This window comes from Nomascus leucogenys, chromosome 6 (assembly GCF_006542625.1).
Source record: "Nomascus leucogenys isolate Asia chromosome 6, Asia_NLE_v1, whole genome shotgun sequence".
NCBI lineage: Eukaryota > Metazoa > Chordata > Mammalia > Primates > Hylobatidae > Nomascus > Nomascus leucogenys.
The window spans coordinates 104,563,259-104,584,736 of record NC_044386.1 but is presented as its reverse complement, the minus strand read 5'-3'; the positions used below and the strand labels follow the sequence as shown (position 1 = coordinate 104,584,736).

At 42.9% G+C, this 21,478-nt stretch overlaps 1 protein-coding gene across 1 annotated transcript in view; it reads right to left on the bottom strand.

Moving 5' to 3' along the window:
- Nucleotides 1-1,171: 1,171 nt before the first annotated feature.
- Nucleotides 1,172-21,478, bottom strand: part of AKAP13 (A-kinase anchoring protein 13) — a 335,978-nt gene continuing 315,671 nt past the window's right edge. The window contains exons 26-36 of the mRNA XM_030814959.1: nt 19,458-19,534; nt 18,699-18,880; nt 18,483-18,565; nt 15,404-15,598; nt 11,032-11,193; nt 10,574-10,644; nt 10,058-10,102; nt 6,252-6,302; nt 5,063-5,512; nt 2,743-3,076; nt 1,172-1,969 (exon numbers count right to left, since the gene is read on the bottom strand). Coding sequence (XP_030670819.1) covers nt 1,920-1,969; nt 2,743-3,076; nt 5,063-5,512; nt 6,252-6,302; nt 10,058-10,102; nt 10,574-10,644; nt 11,032-11,193; nt 15,404-15,598; nt 18,483-18,565; nt 18,699-18,880; nt 19,458-19,534 — 1,700 coding nt within the window. The 3' untranslated portion in view covers nt 1,172-1,919. The remainder of the gene's footprint in view (nt 1,970-2,742; nt 3,077-5,062; nt 5,513-6,251; nt 6,303-10,057; nt 10,103-10,573; nt 10,645-11,031; nt 11,194-15,403; nt 15,599-18,482; nt 18,566-18,698; nt 18,881-19,457; nt 19,535-21,478) is intronic.

Here is a 21,478-nt window from a genome sequence, read left to right as displayed (position 1 = left end):
GGGTGGGTATTCTCCATGACAGAAAAAGGCAAAGGTAGCTCAGAGGTGGTGAGTTTCTTCATTCTCAAACAAGGCAGAAGACATCCTTTGATTAAAGAATGAGGTGGGGTGGGGGAGGGAAGGACATGGACTCCTCCCTTTAAAATTTCATCTGGGCCTTCAAGGCACTTCAAAAGACACAGAGTGAGCGGTGCTGGCTGCCACTTCACTCGGTATTGACTGGATAGTTTAGACTGTTGGGCTAGTCGTGGCTCACGCTTAAAAAAGAAAAACAAACACAAACACACAAATACAATAAATAAAACAAATCTAGGCTACAAATTTTAAACCAGACCTCTTTCAAATAAACTGAAAGATAAATATCTCCATCTGCAAGGCCAGCTTGCAATTCATCAATAAGCACCAAGTTACGGATTTTTCTTTTTTAAAGTGTGCTCAAAGCCCCATGCTTCTGAGGGGCAAAAAAGCAAGAATTGAAGGCCACATTGGAAGCACAAAATTTTCCAGGGCCTCCCTTCTGGTGTACGGGGCCTCAGAGGGCAACATTACCATGAACTGTCCTGCACACACCAGCTGGGGAAAGCCTCAAGTGAACACCTCAAAACACGGTGGGAAAAGCAAAAGCAAAGCTGAGCAGCAGGCAGCCATCCGTATCCACTTCCAGGGACAGAGTACAATTCAACAACAGACCTTTAGATACGTTTTTGAAGAAATCCAATTTTGCCAAGGCCTCCTAACATAAGGAGGGTGCTTTCACAACCACGCCTTCCGGGCCAGCTCCTCTCCAGATCTGCACTGGCAGGAAGTGCTACACATGGCTTCACCCTTCGCCTGAACCCACTTCTCAGCCAGCTGTCCTAGCTTCAGAGCACAGCTTCTGCCTGGCCTGGGTGGGAGGCTGACCCCTGGCGGGTGGTGTGCCCACAGGGCGCGCCCTCACCCAGCAAGGGCCAGGCAGCTGCTGTCTGGGAGAGGCACAACGGGGGCTATGGAACACAGCCAGGAGGCCGTGGCCACTTCTGAGTGGTCAGTGACAATCAAAAGGTGTCACGCTGCAGGGATAATGGTGAGTAGGCCTCTTCACTTTATCCGTGCCCAAAACATGTGGGTAAACATCCTGGAAAACCAGGATATTTCTTCTGGATTTGATGACAAAATGAGATACCATGGGTTGTTTTGTTGCTTTAGTGCCCGAAACACCGAGATCGAGGTGGTGCAGATTATGTCTTTTATACACATCAAGCCTTCTCTCACTGGTTTCACAAATGTTTGTCATCCCTAAAATGAAATGAGAAATACATGCAAAACAGGGGTGATATGTGCACGGGATGGGTTTAGAGGGAAACCAGTCTCTGAGGAGTACTGGGTGAACTGCTGATATGTAGGGGCTCCAGGTCCGTCCAGGCACTGCCCTTGTGCTAAGTTGACCAGACGCCTGGTGCAGACTGGGCCTTCTTCTAGCATTCCCTGTGTATATATGCAGACAGGTCCCCATGTATGTACACAGATCAAGTCCAAAACGTGCTGTTTGGTTTTGTGTTCCCCCAAATAAAAGGCAGTCGGAAGTTCAGACCTTACTTGGATCCACTCTTTTCAGCCTTTAGGAATTCCTGACATGTCCAAAACCATCACCTGTACTTACGAGGCCATTACTTTCAGTGTAATCCTGAGTAGGGCCAGCCCAACCTGAGAGTCCTGGGCAGTCACAAATCATGGTCGAAGCAGGGTCTGGGCCTCCTTCCCCACCCTGACACTCAAGATCATCTGTTCCTTCTTGTCCAGGACCTGGGGCCGCCCAGGAGGACTGGACGCTGAGGAGCAGTGGGCGTCCAGTGTAAGAGACTTGTGTACGCGGGGACAGCAGGAGAGGTGGGCTGGCCAGGTTCAGGAGGCAGCTGCCTCAGCAGAGAGGAAGAGGGTCAGCAGAAGATCTCTTCACCCTCTGCTGATACTTCTGACATGGGACCATCTGGAAATGTGAAAACCAAGAATGAAAAAAATTCAGAAAAACTGCTTCTTTCATTGAACTTCCTCCCCAACCCCAAGTCTTCTGTAATGCAAACAGGTGACGGGCTTATGGGCAATTAACTCTGTGCACAAGGGTTTCTGAACAAATTTGGTTAATAGGTTCTTAGTGACATCCTTGACTGTCTAATGCTCCCTTTAACTTTTAAATAAGCACTAGAATTAATGAAGAGGCCAGGAAAATGTACATTTTTCTTCAACCTCCCACACAGAAAGATCAATCCTACAGGGGAAAAAGTGGCACATGAACAGGGAGGCATTTAGTAGAATTCAGCCGCAGGCTCTGTGGCCGCTGGCACATTAGCCTCTGTGAGCTTCAGTTTCCTCACTTCTCTTGGGGTTAGCAGTGCCAACTTCATACAGTCATTTGAGGGTTAAATCACCAAACGCTAGCTGTTATCAATGACTACTCTAGGCCCAGAAAGGCAAGGAGGACTTGAATTACTTCACTGAGAGGTGAGCTCCAGTTCCTCGATCGGATAATGCCTTGAAAATGAAACCCATGCTCTCTGCTTCTGCACATGTGCCACACAGAGTGGGTTCTTAATGTTCGCTGCATGAGCGCTCTTAGCAAGCGGAGCTGGTGAGAAGGATGGCAGTTTGGCTTTTGAGCATCTGAACTGTCCCCTTTTCAACCCCGCCCCATGCCACTAAAATCTACCCTCTCTCAGAATGCAGACACTATGGCCACAGGGAGAGCAGGTGTGTGTGACTCACCACCGGGCTGAGAGCGGCTGGTTTTGTTCTTCTTTTTTTTCTCCTTCTTTTCCTTTGGCTTCGTTAACCCAAACAGGCGGGTAGAGGCAGAGGTGGACGCAGGGGCCTGGCTCTGCCCTTCTGGTCCTTTGTTTGTCTGGATGGTTGAACTCAGTATGTGAAAAGGCCCCTTATCTTTGTGTGTCCGAGAGATGCTGTTTATTTTTGGGGACACTGAAAGTTCTGAGTCCAATGACCCTGATTTGGCTATGGAAGGTGCAGATGGCGAAGGGGGCTCCTCAGGACTGGGGAAGAATGATGGGATCCTCATCAGCTTGGTATGTGGATGAGAAACCTATACATATTCAAGAGAAGGGTTTTCACTCAGAGGCTGTCAGCGTCCCTGATGCCCACTCAATAAATCCTGGCTGAATGCAACTGGGTGTGCTGGCTGGGTACTTACCCACCTCTGTGAACTCTACAGAGCTCACTTCTGTGGACTGCACAGAGCTTGGTTTCATTAGCTGCCCTCCCCCAAGTAGTATCTATAAACATGTTAAAAATACCGCCTTTAATACTGTTAATACTTTTACTACATACACAAACGCCGGTGTTGTAAAAAACTGACAGTACCTTTGATGGGGCGACTTAGAAAAGAATTCCCATTCCCTGAAGAAACAAGGAGAGCTGCTTAAGATTGCTCTACACAGGGATGCAGATAATTATTTTAGGGCAAAGAGATTATAGAAGCCTGTTCAGGTTAGAGGATAAGTGGAAAAGCCGGGCTTACACCAAAAATCCTAGTTGAAGGTTAAACCAGAGATAAAGAGGATCATCTAATCTGGGTTCTCTTAGCTGCCTGGGAAGCCTCCTTTGTCAAAGCACTGATTTTATTGGGATAGGGGTGGAATCCCTCCTTATGTCATAAAAAGCAACACATGACATTTGCTGACCCCCGCCCCCATATATTTGGCAACATCTGCAGAAAGCTACAACTGCCCCCCACTCTGGAAGCTGTCAGTATAACTTTCTTTCATGGTCCAAGGTCAATCAATCGAACAAACGGCAACATGATATGCTTTTCAAAACACAGGCAGATCTGTGTACACCCAGGCTCTCCATCTGCCACAAGCATCCATGTTTCGGAATAACTAAGGAATATCACTGAAATAAGCTCAGGAGTGAGTGTGCTGAATAACCAAAAGCCTTCCAATATAAGCAGCAGCTATAAAGAAAGAAAGGTTTTTCATCAGCATTAGAGAGGCAAATCAGGAACTATGCAGAGCGCAGCTGTCTCAACATCCCCAAGCAAGAATATCATCCGTCCACAAGAGGAGTGGCCGCCTCCCCTAGTTGCTGGGATGGGCGTTTCCCTCTGTAACTGCCTCCCGCCGATCCTGCCACATGGGTTCTTCCAGCAACTCTGGCCTGAGAGCCATTTCCTGCTGTCTCAGGACCACAGGCACCACATGTTCTGGAGGCTCTTTTATTCTTGGTGTGCTTCCCCATTAAGCTACAAGTTCCTTCAGGTTGGGGCCATGCCTGATTTCTGATGTGGCACAGAGCAGTGGCATTGCTCCTAAAATCCTGGATGGCCGACTGCCATTTTCTCAGACACACTGAGACTCCTCTAGCTGAGGGAAGTGCCAACTCCAAATATCCATTACTGCCCTGGCCAAAATGTCCCAGCACTTCCATTCTCTTTTTCAGCCTCTTAGAGATGCAAAAAGCAGAAAAAGACTTTCTCCCTCTGCCTTTCAGGGTAAAACAAAGATTCTTTTTGTTTTTTTTGTGTGTGTGTGTTTTTGAGACGGAGTTGCTCAGGCTGGAGTGCAGTGGCGAGATCTCAGCTCACTGCAATCCCCATCTCCCCGGTTCAAGGGATTCTCATACCTCAGACTCCCAAGTAGCTGGGATTATAGGTGCCTGCCACCATACAGAAATAGGCGCCAGCTAATTTCTGTATTTTTAGTAGAGACGCGGTTTTCCCATGTTGACCAGGCTGGTCTCAAACTCCTGGCCTTAAGAGTCCACCTGCCTCGGCCTCCCAAGGTGCTGGGACTACAGGCGTGAGCACTGTGTCCAGCTACAAAGATTCTTAAAAACAGTTTTTTGTTTTTTTGTTTGTTTGTTTTTTTTTTAGGAGAGACAGTCTCCCTCTGTTGCCCAGGCTGGTCAAGCTACCCTCTCACCTCAGCCTCCTAAAGTGCTGGGATCACAGGCATGAGCATCTGGCCAAAAACAGGCTCTATATTTCTGCTCACTTTCTTACCTTGCTTAGTACACAGGGGGTCTTAATTAATAGCATCATTAGGTTGCTCTCAGCAGGGAGTCCCATTACCTGACACAGGTCCCGTTCTGTCTGCCTCTGGCTGAGCCGCTCTGCCTCCCGGCGCAGCTGCTCCTGTTCCCTCTCGAGCTGTTTCTGGGCAGCACGCAGTCGCTCCAGGTCATACTGGTATGTGCCCTTCTTCTGCTGGAGCTCCTCCCGCTCCTTTTCCAGGTCCTGCTGCCCCTGCTGCACCTTCTCCTCGCGCTGGGCCAGGAGGGCCTCCCGCTCCCGCAGCTCCCTCTCACGAGCTTCCCACTCACGCTCGCGCCTGCGCTTCTCCTCGAGGTACTGGGCCTGCTGCTTCTGCAGGTTGGCCAGGTCCTGGCGCTGCTTCTCCAGGCTGCGCTGCTTCTCCTGCTCAATGAGGGAGCTCGGGCGGGACAAGCTGCGAGTGAGCGCCCTCTCGCTCAGCACCAGTTTCTGGTCCTCAATGTAGCTGTCCTGCTGCAGCACCACACCCTGAGGAGGCACACAGAGGAGAGCCCTGCAACTCTGGCCAGGACGACAGCGAACTTCTGGGTCCCTGCTGACCCCACAGCAGGGGGCACCAGGCACTATGATGGACTAGAACTCTCCCCTCACTTTTCAAGCCCATCTAATAAAAATGCTCCAGGATAATTGCAGACGTTTATCACACAAGAACCTCAAAGGTGCAGGAACTCACAGGTTTTTGTCAAATCTGGTCGCATGCTGTTTGCAGTCACTGGTATTACCTGGGGTAGTTGTGTATGTGTGTGTGTGTGTGTGTGTGTTGGAAGTGGGAGAAACTAGGAATGAGATAGGTTAGATCTTCAAGAAAGGAAGTGAGCAGAATTTGAGGATGTTCCTGGGAAGTCCGAAACAGAAGCTGTATTAGGAAGGCCACTCTATTCAAATACCACACAGAGATATAAAATATAGAAACTTATAATCATACTTAAGGCTTTCTAAAGTGAAATAATCTCCCAAATGCATGTTAGCACGCTATGTGGTTTGTAGCATGGTTATCAAGCCATGCCTACAGCACACCAGCTCTTCACTAATTCTAGTCCTGGAAGGTCGATGCATTCTGTAACTTTCTCACCACGAGAGCCAGTCTTCCCTAACTGAGGGCCCCATTTACCCATAAACAGCCTGCAAACCTCAAAGATCCAAGTCAACAACAGCCCCAGCTGCTGTTCTCTAGACAAACGCAGGGATGGAAGATGAAGGCACGCACCTGCAGAGTGCTGAGGAGCTCGTGGAGATGAACAACGCTGTGGACAACCTGCTGCCAAAGGAACAAAATGGAAACATTCGTTTCAGGGCTTTATGAATCTCAGAATCTATCACACTAATGTTTAACTGATAAGATGGCTTCTTTAAGATACAACTAAATGCTTGTATCTTTATGAAGTATTTTCAAACTGAAAGCACCAAAGAAACTAAGCAAGCACCAGCAGCCAAGAAAAACAGAAGAAGACCAAAGTGACCTATGTGTAGGAGGAATATCAGCACAAGTTAAAATGTATTAGAAAGCTTCCATTACTTAAAATGACTAGAATAAAAACAACATACATATCAATGCAACAGAACAGAAATTCCAGAAACTTCCCATAACAATTCAGCATGTAGGTAGCATTGCAAATCAATGGAAAGAAAAGAATATTCAATTAATTGTTCTGAGAAAATTGGCTAAATTTCTGAAAAAAATTGAGTTGAGATCTTAGCTCACATTAAAAAAAAAAAGGTTCAAATATCTCAAAATGTTAAAGGTAAAAAATAAACCATATTTATGTCCAGCCAGGGCAAGACAGCGAGATCCTATTTCAAAAAGAAAAAAAAAAAAGAGCTGGAAGGAACTAGAACTGTTTTCTAACCTTGAAACAGGGAAGGCTTTGCAAACACAGAAGTAATGGAAGAAACCACACGATTTTTTTCAAAAATTTCTATGTAAAAATGTAAAATTAAAATTAAAAGGCAAAGAACAAACTAATAGAAATTCAAATGGAAAAATCTTTCATTTAAAAAAGGCTCTCATAGAACATTATGACCAAAAAAATACCCTAGTAGAAAAATAGGCCAGGAACACAAACCAGCAATTTACAGAAGAAATATAAATGGCCAATAGCATAACATATTAAAAATGACTCAACCTTATTTGAAATCAAATAAATGCAAAATAAAATAAATGACCCAAACTTATCAAACGAACAAAAACTTAATAAGAATGATAATACTCAATGTTGGTAAAAGATGAAAATGAGCATCTGTATGTCTAATGGGTAGTACCAAGCACTGCAAAACCTCCTTTCAATAGCATTTTGGCATATTCGGGAAATAATCAGAGAGCTGTGAAAAATCAATGTATGTATAAAGATTTTCTTGGCTCACTGCTTTAAAAGCAAAACGTAGAAAAACAGTTAACTATCAGAAAGATTAAGTAAATTATGGTACACAATAATATGAAGTTGTTCAATAGCATGCTTTGTAAAAATAGGCCTTGGGGAAATGTTTTTAATGCATATTAAGAGGAAGAAAAGCAAGATATGAAGCTCTAGAAAGTATTGATACCCAATTATGTAAAACTATTTTTATACTATTCACACATACACAACTCGGATATGTTATGTAGAAGGCTGGAAATATAAACACCAAACATTTAACGGTAGCTATTTTTCAGTGGTGGGATTATGTTTATTATCAAGTAACTTATGTTACTTATCTACCATGAACATGTATTCCTTTTATAATACTTAAATCATTTAAAAACAAAACACAAAAATCTTAATTACCAGGCTTAGCTCTTCTGAGAAAATTTTTTACCCCTTATTCTTTTTTTTTTTTTTTGAGATGGACACGGAGTTTCACTCTTGTCCAGGCTGGAGTGCAGTGGTGCGATCTTGGCCCACTGCAACCTCTGCCTCCCGGGTTGAAGCAATTCTCCTGCCTCAGCCTCTTGAGTAGCTGGGATTACAGGCGTCCACCACCACGCCTGGCTAATTTTTTGTATTTTTAGTAGAGACAGGGTTTCACCATGTTAGCCAGGCTGGTCTGGAACTCCTGACCTCAAGTGATCCACCCGCCTCTGCCTCCCAAAGTGTTGGGATTACAGGCGTAAGCCACCGAACCCGGCCCCTCTTATTTTATTCTTAATAAACAGAGAGAAGTAACAGAAGAATCTGCCAACTCTAGCTAAGCATTTATAGTGTCTAATCCATACTGAAATGTCTGAAAAACAAACAGGTCTTGTACTATTTCTTACCCTGATTCTTCTAACTAAATATAGGGGAAAAAGTGGCCATAAAGAAAAATCAAGGCCAGGAGCAGTGACTCACGCCTATAACCCCAGCACTTTGGGAGGCTGAGGTGGGCAGATCACCTGAGGTCAGGAGTTCGAGACTAGCCTGGGCAACATGGTGAAACCCCGTCACTACTAAAATACAAAAAAAATCAGCTGGGTGCAGTAGTGTGGGCCTGTAGTCCCAGCTACTCTGGAGGCCGAGGCAGGAGAATTGCTTGAACCTGGGAGGCGGAGGCTGCAGTGAGCTAATTTTCAAGCAGCAGATCCAGAGAGCAAGTAGCTTCCATAAGCTCAGGTTTGTCATTTAAAGATAAGCACACTGAAGGATTCCTTCAGGACTCCACTGTATTTAGACTTTTGTGGCAACAAATATAAAACAATATCCTTCTATATTTTAGGGGGAAAAAGGGAAGATTCCCCTTAAAATTTCAAAATAAAGTTCCTTGGAGACTTTTACGTTAAAAGCAAGAACAAGAAAAAGAAGAAACACAATCAACATCCTTGAGAAGTATATTCTACAAAGCGACTATCATGTATCGGCTTCTAGTCTGCTTACAAAGTCAAATACTCAGAATTAATTTTGGAGATGGCAGTAATCTGAAGATTATGTCACAACAAGGAGTCCGGGGGGTGGGGCGGGGGATGGGCATCCTTCCAGAAGGACACCAAGGCTGCTTCACAGATAAAACACATATTAAGTCTAAACCAATACTCAAAGAAGATATGGCTGGGCACGGTGGCTCATGCCTGTAATCCTAGCACTTTGGGAGGCCCAGGTGGGCAGATTGCCTGAGGTTAGGAGTTCAAGGTCAGCCCGGCCAACATGATGAAAACTCGTCTCTACTAAAAATACAAAAAATTAGTCAGGGGTGGTAGCGTATGCCTGTAATCCCAGCTACTCGGGAGGCCGAGGCAGGGGAATCGCTTGAATCCGGGAGATGGAGGTTGCAGTAAAAAAAAAAAAAAAAAAAAAAAGATGATGATATAACTTGAGTACTTGAAGGATAAGAAATTACTGTGTCAAATTACCCACAAGTTAAATGCCTATGTTCCAGACCTGTGGCTCTTAGTATCAGGCTTGTGATAGAGAAATGGCTGCTATGAATTCTACTCAGTGTGCTTAGACCAATGGAAACCACCACATGGGTTTCACAGGCCCTATTTAGAGAAAGCTCATTAAAAGCAAGAAGCGCTGGATAAGGTGGCTTATGTCTGTCATCCCAGCACCTTGGGAAGCTGAGGCAGGTGAACTGCTTGTGTCCAGGAGTTTGAGACCAGCCTGGGCAACATGGCAAAACCCTGTCTCTACAAAAAATACAAAAGTTAGCCGGGCATGGTGACAGGCATGCCTGTGGTCCCAGCTACTCTGGAGGATTGCCTGAGCCTGGGAGGTAGAGGTTGCAGCGAGCTGGGTGATAGAGTGAGACCCCATCTCAAAAAAAAAAAAAAAGAAAAAGAAAAAGCAGCAAGAGGCTTCCTTAAGGACAGAGAATCAAAGAGAGAATCAAAGGCCATCTTAGCAGGCAATTCTGTAACTGGCAAAATTCCAAGATGGTGCCCCTAGGACCAAAGAAAGGGGAAAGGTCAAGGAAACTGACAACTGTATTGTTTACACGTACAGATGATAGCCAGCAGTTAGCCTCTTCGTAACAGCAAAAGAAAAAAAAAAAGGAAAAACAATATTCCTAACTTGACAATGATAACAAACACATGTTTTCTTAAATAGTTCATAATGTCCTTACCTCACTGTTTCTTTTAAGCATAAATACCAGGTTAGCATTTCCACCCTATGAAACAAAAAACAAACATATAAAAAAATGAAGATCTTGATGCAAAAATGACATTCAGTGTGTTTCTGTGTTAGGCTGTAGCTTTCCATTTTCTTTCTTTTCTACCACAGCCTCTCACTAAGGTAGTGAAGGTTTAAGAGGTTGAACTATTTATCACTGATACCTTGTAAGGAGGTCAGGTCAGTTTGGAGCACCTGAAACAAACCTTCTAATGAAACTGGTCCTGCCAGGACCATGGTAGAGTTATGAATGCAAACACACCGCCCTAGGCCAGTGAGGCTAAACAGCCAATAATGTGGAACTCTTAACTGTACTATTTGTTTTAAAAATGTGATTTTCCCTGAAAACAATTTTATTAAAAGCAACAATTCAGGCATCCAAAACAACATCAAAGTGAAATAATTTCAAAGGTTATGAATTCAGAGGAAAGTGCCAAGGAGGTTCATAGTGTATTTTAAAGAGAAATACCTTTTTTAGGCCACTATCTGATTCCGTTCTCCTAAGATCTTGGCCATCATCTCCCTCTTCCTTCTCGCCTCCTAAACAAAAAATAGGTATTTTTTTTTTAAAGTTGTGAAACAGATTAGCCAAGGAAAGAATATAATATAAGTATCTTGGGGATGTAGTATTTCTGAAACCTACTGATGCCCCCAAAAAGGGCTGCCACCAAGCAGCTAAGTGATTATTAATAATTTTACGGATGCAGAAGAAATGGAAGCAGGAACATGTATTATTACTCTTTTAGCTGAGATCTTAGGAAAACCTTTTTTGTTACTCAAAATGAATATGAGTCTGACTGACAAGCTCTTGAGATCTCACTAAGAAATTTACTGATTGAATGGGAGCGGAGATGTAGCTACTAAAGTACAAGTCATTTTGAGTTGTGTTGGATGGTCAAGGATTGCCTATGACTTCCCATCACTTACCTTTTGAAGCATTCATCTGATGGCTGTCAAATCCTCCAAAAGTCTCCGCTCTCCGGGGCAGGGAAACAGGACCGACCACACCTTCTTGCTCAATGGGGCTGCTGACAGTCGGCCCAAGTGTGCCTCCCAGATTTCCACTCACCAAACCCTGAAGGATCTCCACTGGAATAAAGGAAACATGCAAAGCTGACATCTTTCAATGAGGAGAAAACAAGTTCATAGTATATATCATATGTACAAAGAGCACGATTGGAAAGTTCCAAAGACTGACTGGATGAGTTCCTTTGCTTAGAAAAGGGTCTCAGCTCAGGGTATGTGTTTTAGTTGGATTCTACTAGAAATTTAGAGATAAGAACTTCCACTGTATATACAAGAGGCCTAAGAAATTTAAAAGTGTACAGGGAAGGCAGAGTAATTTACTAGAAGTGACATGGCTTCTTGAATCATATCCAAAGCAGCCAGAAGATATTCCCTGGAAAGTAAGATGGACTGATTTGAGAACAGCAAGTAAAACAGTCAGGATTTCTGGCTTTGCCAATATGAAGTGAGTTCAAGGGGCTAGAGTAGTCTAAGAATTTGCATCTCAACTCTGGCCCACTAGGGTTCTTTTCTAGGGTATGGCTCACAAAAAGAAGAAAGTGGAGAAAATGGAATAAAAGTTAAACGGGAGAAAAAGAGATAAAGAAAAAGAAGGGCCAGGTGGAATAAGGGAGGGAACCAATAGCAGGAAATATGATAAGACAAGCCATATTAAAAAAGAAAAACTACACAAAAATGATAGACGAGTCCTATGGTGTGAGAAAAGCTATCTGAACCTGTAAACTGAAGACACTAATTTCACATAAAAATGAGCAATAGAAAATACTGAAGTCAAATCCCATATAAAGTTGAGAACAGGGAGTGATGGTGGGGAGAACACAGGGTCTGACTTCTCTACAGATAATAAAAGCACATCAGAAAGACACATCCATAAAATAAGTGAGCAAAACACATTAAGAAAATGACAAAAGACAGCCGGGTGCAGTGGCTCATGCCTGTAATCCCAGCACTTTGGGAGGCCGAGGCGGGTGGATCACCTGAGGTCATGAGTTCAAGACCAACATGGAGAAACCCCATCTCTACTAAAAATACAAAAAATTAGCCGGGCATGGTGGTGCATGCCCGTAATCCCAGCTACTCAGGAGGCTGAGGCTGAGCCAAGATCACACCACTGCACTCCAGCCTAGACAACAGGAGCAAAACTCCGTCTCAGAAAGAAAAAAATAAAATAGAATAAAATAGAATAAAGTAGAATAAAATAAAATAAAATAAAATAATAAAAGAAAATAGAAAAGAAAAGAATATGACAAAAGACATGAAAGAACTTAGATCAGAATTAGAAAACACAGAAATGAAACGGCAAAACTACAAACAAAAGAAAAACAATCATTATAGAAATGAAAACTAAACTAGAATAGAAGAGCAAATTAACCCAGCAGAAAATGGCTTAATAAAAAAGGTGAAAGGAAGATCATTTAAACATTAAAAAGATGAAGAGATCAAAAGTATTAAAAGAAAGTGACAAATACTGAAGATAGACAAAGAAGGTCCAACATAAGGATAAATGGAGATCTTGAAGACGACCAAAGCAAAGGGAACAGGGAAAATAGTACAAATTATAATTAAAAAATAACTTCCTGAAATCTGAAAAATTTGAAATCACATATGAAAACAGAACACTGTGAATCTGACAGCATCAACCTAGGGTAACAGATACCAAGGAATATTCTTGTAAAACTACTTGTACTTAGAAAAAAATCCTTTGAGCATCTAGGCAAAGAGCATGTTACTTACATGGGGAAAATCAAATTATTATCAGTCTCTGATGGCAATGCTTTATGCCAGAAAAAAAATGAAACAACATACTTGAGAGTAATTAATACCTTGGGGAAGAAAATATGAACAAGCCAAAAATTTTATATTCAGCAAAATAGACTTTAAAGTATAAAGGGCATAAATTATTACCAGCATGCAAGAGCTCAGGGACTGTTACTCTCATGAACCTTTCCTGAGGCACATGCTAGAGAATCAGCTTCACATATCTACATGACTAGAGGGTGACTGACCTAAGAACTTCTGGTAAGCATAAATTATGTTCACTGGGTGAACTATGGTTCACTGGGTAAGACTATGGTCAAGGCTTACAAGGAGAGCATACGGCATGTAACAGTTATAAACTGACAGTGTAGACAGAGCACAACTATTTTTTCAAAACCGGGAGAATGGGGACAGCAAGTAAAAGTCATATGTAGTGGTAACAGCATTGCTATTAGAATATATTAGTATCAAAATAGTGTTAGTAATACTAATTAGTATTACTAACAGTTATGAGTAATAGGTTGGATAAACCCAGAAAGTAAATATATAACATTCTAATTCTATGATGTATCCTTAAGAACAAGGATTTACAATGTGAAAGAAAGGAAATACAGATGTAATACTAAATAGGTTTAGTTAAAAAAACATTGTAGTCCACAGTTTGATTAGGAATATCAATGTGAATTCAAGTGTGTGTGTATACATGCATTTATTTATATATATATACACATTATATGTTCAATAGGTATTTAAATTACATATATATAATGTAAAACATATATATAATGTTATATATATGTTTTTCCCCAAGCTCTGTCCACTGAAAAGGCCCAACCTAGTAACGATCAACAACCTAGCAGCAATGACCACCCCCAGTACCCAGACTGTGGTCTGAAAATATAATTTCCCACTAAAAGAAACCAGAACTCTTGGAGAAATGGCTGATACCAGGTCTGGGGCAGAAAACAATTAAGATGAGCCTGGAACAACTTACTATACCAGTAGCTCTCAAAGACTACTATGATCATGTCCACAGAACTAGAAACCGAAGAAAAAGGTGTTCAAAAAAGGAACATTTTGAGCTTTTAATAAGGTTAGGAATTGCAATGACTTGAAACTCATCAAACATGTTTCTTTTCTTTTTTTTTGAGACAGAGTCTCGCTCTGTTGCCCAGTCTGGAGTGCGATGGTGCAATCTCAGCTCACTGCAACCTCTGCTTCCTGGATTCAAGTGATTCTCCTGCCTCAGCCTCCTGAGGAGCTGGGACTACAGGCACACATCACCACACCCGGCTAATTTTTGTATTTTTAGTAGGGATGGGGTTTCACCACATGGGCCAGGCTGGTCTTGAACTCCTGACCTCAGGTGATCCACCCGTCTCAGCCTCCCAAAGCGCTGGGATTATAGAAATGAGCCACTGCGCCCAGCCCCATCAAACATGTTTCAATTCATGAGTCCATAATAAAAACTATGGGTCACTTTCAGAAGATGTTCATGGTCTTAAAAACTGGTAAATAAATGGAGGGGAAAAATAATCAACCATTTATCCTTTTATCTTTTCTTATATGTCACAAAAAAAGAGACAACTAGGTATATATGCCCCCTCAATGAAGAACACAACACTATAAGGGCACAATTTACCAAAGAGATCAAGTTTGAGTAATTAATTAAACCTCTGAATCCAGCTGCAAATATGAAGGAAACAGAGGACAGAACTGTATGAACAAAATCCAAACTGTGGGAAACTCTCTAAGTCAAAAAGCTCAGATTGTTCAAAGATAAATTATATGGAAAAACAAAGGATGGTGGGGGGAACTGTAAATTAAGAATTTAAAGATGCACATCAAAAAACATAAGCAAGCTAAACTATAACGTCTAGGAGTAGGCACTTAAGCCATAAAGATATAAGTGACTAATGGCTGGGCGCAGTGGCTCATGCCTATAATATCAGCACTTTGAGAGGCCAAGGTGGGTGGATTGCTTGAGGTCAGGAGTTTGAGACCAGCTTGGCCAACATGGTGAAACCCTGTCTCTATGAAAAATACAAAAATTAGCTGGGTGTGGTGGTGCACACCTGTAGTCCCAGCTACTTGGGAGGCTGAGGCGAGAGAATCACTTCAACCCAGGATGGGGAGGTTGCAGTGAGCCAAGATCACACCACTGCACTCCAGCCTGGGAAACAGAGCAGCAAGATCCTGCCAAAAAAAAAAAAGAAGTATAAGTGACTAATTTAGAAAAAGTCAGAATAACTGCTCCTTTTGGAGGGAAGGAGGTGTGATAGGGACAGGGCACGTGGAGGAAGGGGCTTCAGGGTGTCTGGCCACATTTAATTTCTTGATGTGAGTAGTGGTTAAAAGGATATTCACCTGATAATTTACTATAGTGAAATATTTGTTTTGGATAATTTTCTGCATTTGTGCTTTAAAGTAAAAAAAGTAAAAACTGGCAGGTAATACTAGTGTGTAAACCACTCTGGGAGTAGATGAAGAGGGGGCAATGCTGAATGTTAATTACCCTCATTTATTGCACTTTTCATTAAAGGTCCTCCTTTGAGAGCCTCTTCTGTGTTGGAGCGGAAGAGAACTCTAGGGCTATGTGTTGGGGAGCAATCCTCTGGGAGAGGGGTGCTGCACTCAGCCATGTCCCGGAAAATCATCTCCTTCTCTTCCAACAAGAGTAGGATTTGTTGGTCCTTCTGTTGAAGTTGTTCTGCAGGAAGGAGAAAATGATCTGTGATTTGATTGGTGTTTAGTATTATGAGATGACTAAGACGCGAGCACCACCTTGTGGTAATTTATGGAAAGGGACAAGACAGGACACCCTCCCCACCCACTGCCCTTTCTTTTTCATCATGACAGCAATATTGTTTCTGTTCTGTGATTTCTATCTGGAAAACCATTCTGCATCTTTTTGGCGAACCATGGAAATTGTGACATAACAAGTCTGCACTTTGCTTCCACTCCCTTGTCCCCTGTTTACTTCTCAGCCCACTACTCTCTAGCTTCTGTCCACTCTGCAACTGCTTTCCCAGCTCAACTTCATGACTGAATCCAATGAGGTCTTTTAGGTTGTTTTTTCCAGCATTGATGATTACTTCTTTCTTTAAAACATGTTTCCTTCTTTAACTTTTAGGACACTGATTCTCTTCCTACCATTCTTTATCCGGACACTTTACAGATCTGCCATCTGCAATGGAATCTCTTATTGGGCTCCTGTCTCAGCTCCATCCTGAGCTGTCTTCTTTTTTTTTGAGACAGATTTTCACTCTTATTGCCCAGACTGGAGTGCAATGGCACACTCTCGGCTCACTGCAACCTCCACCTCCTGGGTTCAAGCGATTAAGCGATTCTCCTGCCTCAGCCTCCTGAGGAGCTGGGATTACAGGCATATACCACCACGCCTGGCTAATTTTGTATTTTTAGTAGAGACAGGGTTTCACCATGTTGGCCAGGCTGGTCTCGAACTCCTGACCTCAGGTGATCTGCCCGCCTTGGCCTCCCAAAGTGCTGGGATTACAGGTGTGAGCCACTGCACCTGGCCTGAGCTGTCTTCTTTACCTTACCCACTTTCCTCTTGAGGATCTCATTCATCCCCATGGCTTCAGTTACCTTCTTTCTATATGCTGATAATCCATCAAAAATCCTCCCCTTTCTTAGCAGCAGACCATGAGGCCCAAGTGGCCACCTCTAGTGAGATGCCTTGTTCTCAGCATGTTGAGAAACTAATCTTTTCTCCGGCCCACTACCTCCTCCCTTTAGTGTGGAATCTCTTTCTCAGTCAACAACTCTTCATCTTCCAGGTCACCTGATTTGGAAACCTGTGAGAGATTGTCTCCTCACTCTGTCCCACCACCAACTGACCAGACTCTTTTTTTTTTTTTGAGACAGAGTCTCGTTCAGCCACCCAGGCTGAAGAGCTCACTGAAACCTCCACCTCCCTCCGCCTCCCGGGTTCAAGCGATTCTCCTGCCTCAGCCTCCCAAGTAGCTGGGATTACAGGCACGCACCACCACGCCCGGCTAATTTTTGTATTTTTAGTAGAGATGAGGTTTCACCATGTTGGTCAGGCTGGTCTCGAACTCCTGACCTTGTGATCCGTCCACCGCGGCCTCCCAAAGTGCTGGGATTACAGGCGTGAGCCACCGAGCCTGGCCAACTGACCAGATTTTAATGACCTTATTTCTTACTCACATCTGTTCCCTCTCCAACTCATTCTCACTTAACCTAACCTAACAGTCTTCCAAATGGTCTTTCTACTTCCAGTGGCTTCCCATTCCCTCAAGCAACTCTCCTAACTAGCTTCAACATGTTAAAAAAAAAAATCTTTTTTTTTTTTTTTTTTTTAAATTACATGAGTCCCTTGTTGCCTTTTAATACCTGGTGCTTTTCCAGCTTAAGCTCCCATCCCTTAGCCCTGATCCTCCAGACACACCGAACCTGTCATTCCTTGGCAGACATGTTAAGTCCTTTTTCACCTTTGCACACAACTACTCTTGTGTGCTGAGATAATTTTTTTCAGATGTAGCTCATGCACCAGCTTCTCTGTGAGACTTACTAGAGGCGGGATGAGCAGATCCCACACATGTTAATTGTGCCTGTGGTCTAATAAATCACTGTGTGGCCCATCATTGATGTATGTCTCCCCTGCTAGGGTGTGAGCTTCTCAAGGGCAAGGGCTCTTTTTAAGGAATCTTTGCATCTGTTGTATGTAGCAGTATGCCTAGCCAGGTACTTGACAAAATTTAAAGAAGGAAGATTTTTATCCTTGTCATCCAAATCATGGGCCAATAAATTTGCTATAACTCTGGCTCTGGTCTAAATCTGTCCATAGTTTTAATTTCCCCGTCAGTGAGACAGAATGCTATCATTTGTATGGCTTTAAGGCCTAACCAAACTCCTTAGGTGCTTACATTTATTTAACTCTAAGCCTTATTTCTATCCAAAGCATAGTCTTTACTTTGAAACATTCGATAAGCCACTGGCAAAGAGAAAAGACCACCAGGCTTTGCTAAGACAGGGAATAGCATTCTGGCTTAGCCACTAACTACACACGTAACCCTGGGACACTGACAAGACTACACAAAACAGTCAGCACTCAATAAACAAGGGTCAAACATAGAGCGATACATACCCTTCTCCCAAAACTTCACCTCACAACTCATTTGTAAACACGGGGATAAGTGATAATGCTAGGGACTGGGGGAGGATTAAATCAGATTAACTGGAGAATTCTTTTCCCCAAATTCCTTTCTCTCCTTGTTTTAATCTTAGATGTGACTATAAATTTTGGCAAATTCGCCTGTGACAAAGTACAGAGAATGTCATGAGGTTTGAGAACACTGATCCTGAGTCAAGAGAATCAATATTCTCTTGACCCAGTATTGGACACATCCTTATAGCCATTCTTTACCAGGACCCATGTCAACCTGGACTTGGTTTCTCTTTTGTTAACAGCTATTCATTTCGCTGCTTTCAAGTGCCTGCTGGGGTAGCTTTAGAACTGAGGGCAAACCCATACCTCTAAAATCCACCAGCAGTCTTCTGCAACTGCAGACATTCCAGACAAGGGGCTCAGACCACTCCTAATGCCTCACCTTTTAATTCTCGGGCTTTGGTGTCCAACATTTTCTTTTCTTCCTCATTCTCACTAGGAATTCCTTCATCTTCATCTCTGTTCCTAATACAACCCAAACAAGACAGAACAAAAAGTTCCTAAGATGTCAATTACTCTGGTCACAGTCCAGCCTATTACAAAATCACAGAGAGACATCAGGAGGGCTGGGAAGGGTGGAGCCTGGTGGTTAACTTACAGGGTGTTAATTGTGTCCTGAATGATCTGAATCCAGCTGTTTCGTTCCTCTTTGGAGCTGGCATGGACTTCTACCATCTCTGGATCTTTCATCCCCATGCTGATCAGGAATAAACCTTTCTCCTCATGTGCCACTTCTCTCACAATCAGCTTCTTTAAAGAGATCACTGTTGACTTCTGGTCCTGGAAAAAGGGAAGAGGGCAAATAAAAGATACATATACAATATTCTAACTCTTAGGGACAGCTTCAATCTAAGGTAAGACAAGATGCTGTTAAAAAAGCACACAGTTTGAAAAACAACGGCTGCTTTAGGATAAAGAGAAGTATCTCCTTATTTCATTCAGATTTTAACAAACAAAGATTTTCAAAAGGGAAATAGTAATTTATGGCTCCAAAGGTTCCAGTCATGTTTCCTACACGATGAATCTTTCCAGGTTCCCCAAAGAACCCAGTCAGCAATATTATACATGAGCACCATTTATGGGCTCAAATGTGAGAAATACTCCAGTGACAGGTTTCTTCATAGATCAAATAGTCAGATGTCCAAAGACACTAAAAGAAGACTGTGATGAAACAGAATAATAATTTTTTGGGAAGGGGGGATGCCAGAAAATTGTGAGGGCATGTGGGAAATTACTCAGAGGAATTTGTCCTGAGCCATTTAATTTTGACAGGGCGGGGGAAAGCAATAATATAGTGCTTACATTCCAAAACTAAACTAGCTGCTTATAATACTATTACAAAAATAATTCAGCTTACCAATGATGCAAAGATGTACTTCTGGTCTTTTTCTTGAAGGAAAACTAAAATGTCAGTGAGAAGAACTGCTTGAACCTCTGGAAAATGGAAATGAGAGAAGGGAACATAGAACAATGACTACCTGGTAGTTACTCACAGTCAGAAGGGTTTTTATTGAAGGGTGTTTCAGCAATACATACACCCCTAAAAGGGCAAACTATGATCTGAGATCGCGCTCCTCCAAAGCAACAGTTTTACAGTTCTCCAGGATTCAGATCTGGTCACCAGATTTTTAGCAGCATTTTAAAATGGGATTTATCACCAAAGCCTTGTTTTGGAAAAGTTTAAGTACTCAGTCCTAGAAAGATATATCCCATAAGACAAGATTTTAAGAACAAAGCTGAAAAGCTGGACTTGCACAGATGTTAAAAAGCAACATATAGCAGGATACTCCAAAAAATACTCAAGTTGCAATATTTTTCGACTTCTGATTACAGTAATGGGAAAGGTGTGGGGCAGGAGACAGGAATGCTGCCCAAAGATGAAGTATAGAAATATCTAAGTCTAATGAAAAGACGTCTTCCACACCCTCAAAAGAACAAAGAGTGGCCACACAGGCGCCTTCCAGTCTTACAGGTACATGTGAATATAGGGCTCTTTCCTCAGCTCCACAATAGTCAACTTAAACTCTTGCTCTGACTAATCCTCTAGGAGTAGGTAGTAACATTTTCCACTAGTCTCCTGAGGATAGTTTGATGTCTCTGGAGTTGAGTCTATCTCGAGCTAGCAGGCTGGCCCCTATGTAACATCTTCACTGTGGAAAGTGAAGTCCACAATTCCCTGGGAAAGGATGGAACTGACTGATGCAGTCCACGCTCCACCTTTTCTTCTACCTCTGCCGCAACTGGAATCCCCTTTCTGTGGAATTCACTGCAAAGCTATGAAGAAAACAGAAGCAAGGACATCTGATTCCCAGGGAGGTCTAATTTTTTTAGGCTAAACTACTGCAATTTTCTGTGTACTGCCATCAGTTATAAAAAAGTTTTTCTTTTTTAAAGTTTACTTTTAAATAATTCAGGCACCTGCACCCTCCCCCTCCCCCCAAAAAAGCGAGACACAAATTTTAACTTCATTGAATCTTGAAGTTTATATGATCAGTGTCAGTGGCTCAGAGAAAAACAATCCCACCCCTTTCAAAGAGTACCCGACGTAGTACTGGCTGTTCTTGGCATGAATTCACTTGGGGGTGAAAATGACTAAACACCAACTCCTATCTCTACAGGAGGCATTCCAGGCCAGAAAACCTATCGTTCTGCCACTGGCTTGAGCACAGCTTTATTCCAACAGCTGGGATCTACTAGTTTTTATTTTGCGAATAAATAAATTGCTATGTCAAGGAAAGAATAAAGCGCTGGCTCCAGGCAGCAGCAGCTCTAGGAAATTCAGGCCTTTACAAGAAAGGGCAGGTATTTCTGAACTGCCAGCCTGCTTAAAAGTCTCAAAGAGAGCTAGGGCTCTCAGAACATCACAGAATATTAGGACTGGAGGGAAGGAGCCTTAGTTCGAGTTTATCACAGAACCATGAAATACACAGCCAGTTGGTAGTGGGAAAGGAGATTTCTTTCTCTGAATCTTTTCTGCCCTTCTTTTTTATGCCTTCTGCTACAATGCGGGCCCAGATGAGCTCTTCCCCAAAGCACTGCACAGTCTCTTATCTGTCACCAGTCTCTCTTCACTCCAGCTGCACTCTAAACTGCCCCTAGTCGTTACACTGAAAAACCACCTCATGTATCTCTTTCCTGCTTGCCGTTCTCCTTTTTGAACCCATTCTTTGCCTCCTCTCCCTCATCAATAGTATCAACTGTTAACTCCTCAGTCTGGAGAATGCACCTCATTACAACCTGGCCTCTCCCGTTTCTTTGGGCTGGTTTCCCGTCACTCCTGTCATTCACTCTGCTGTGTGAGAGTCCCGGGTGTCCACTCTTCCCTGGATGTGCCACATCCTTTCAACTCTGTGCTTCCCCTTTCTCTTCCTTAGTGTG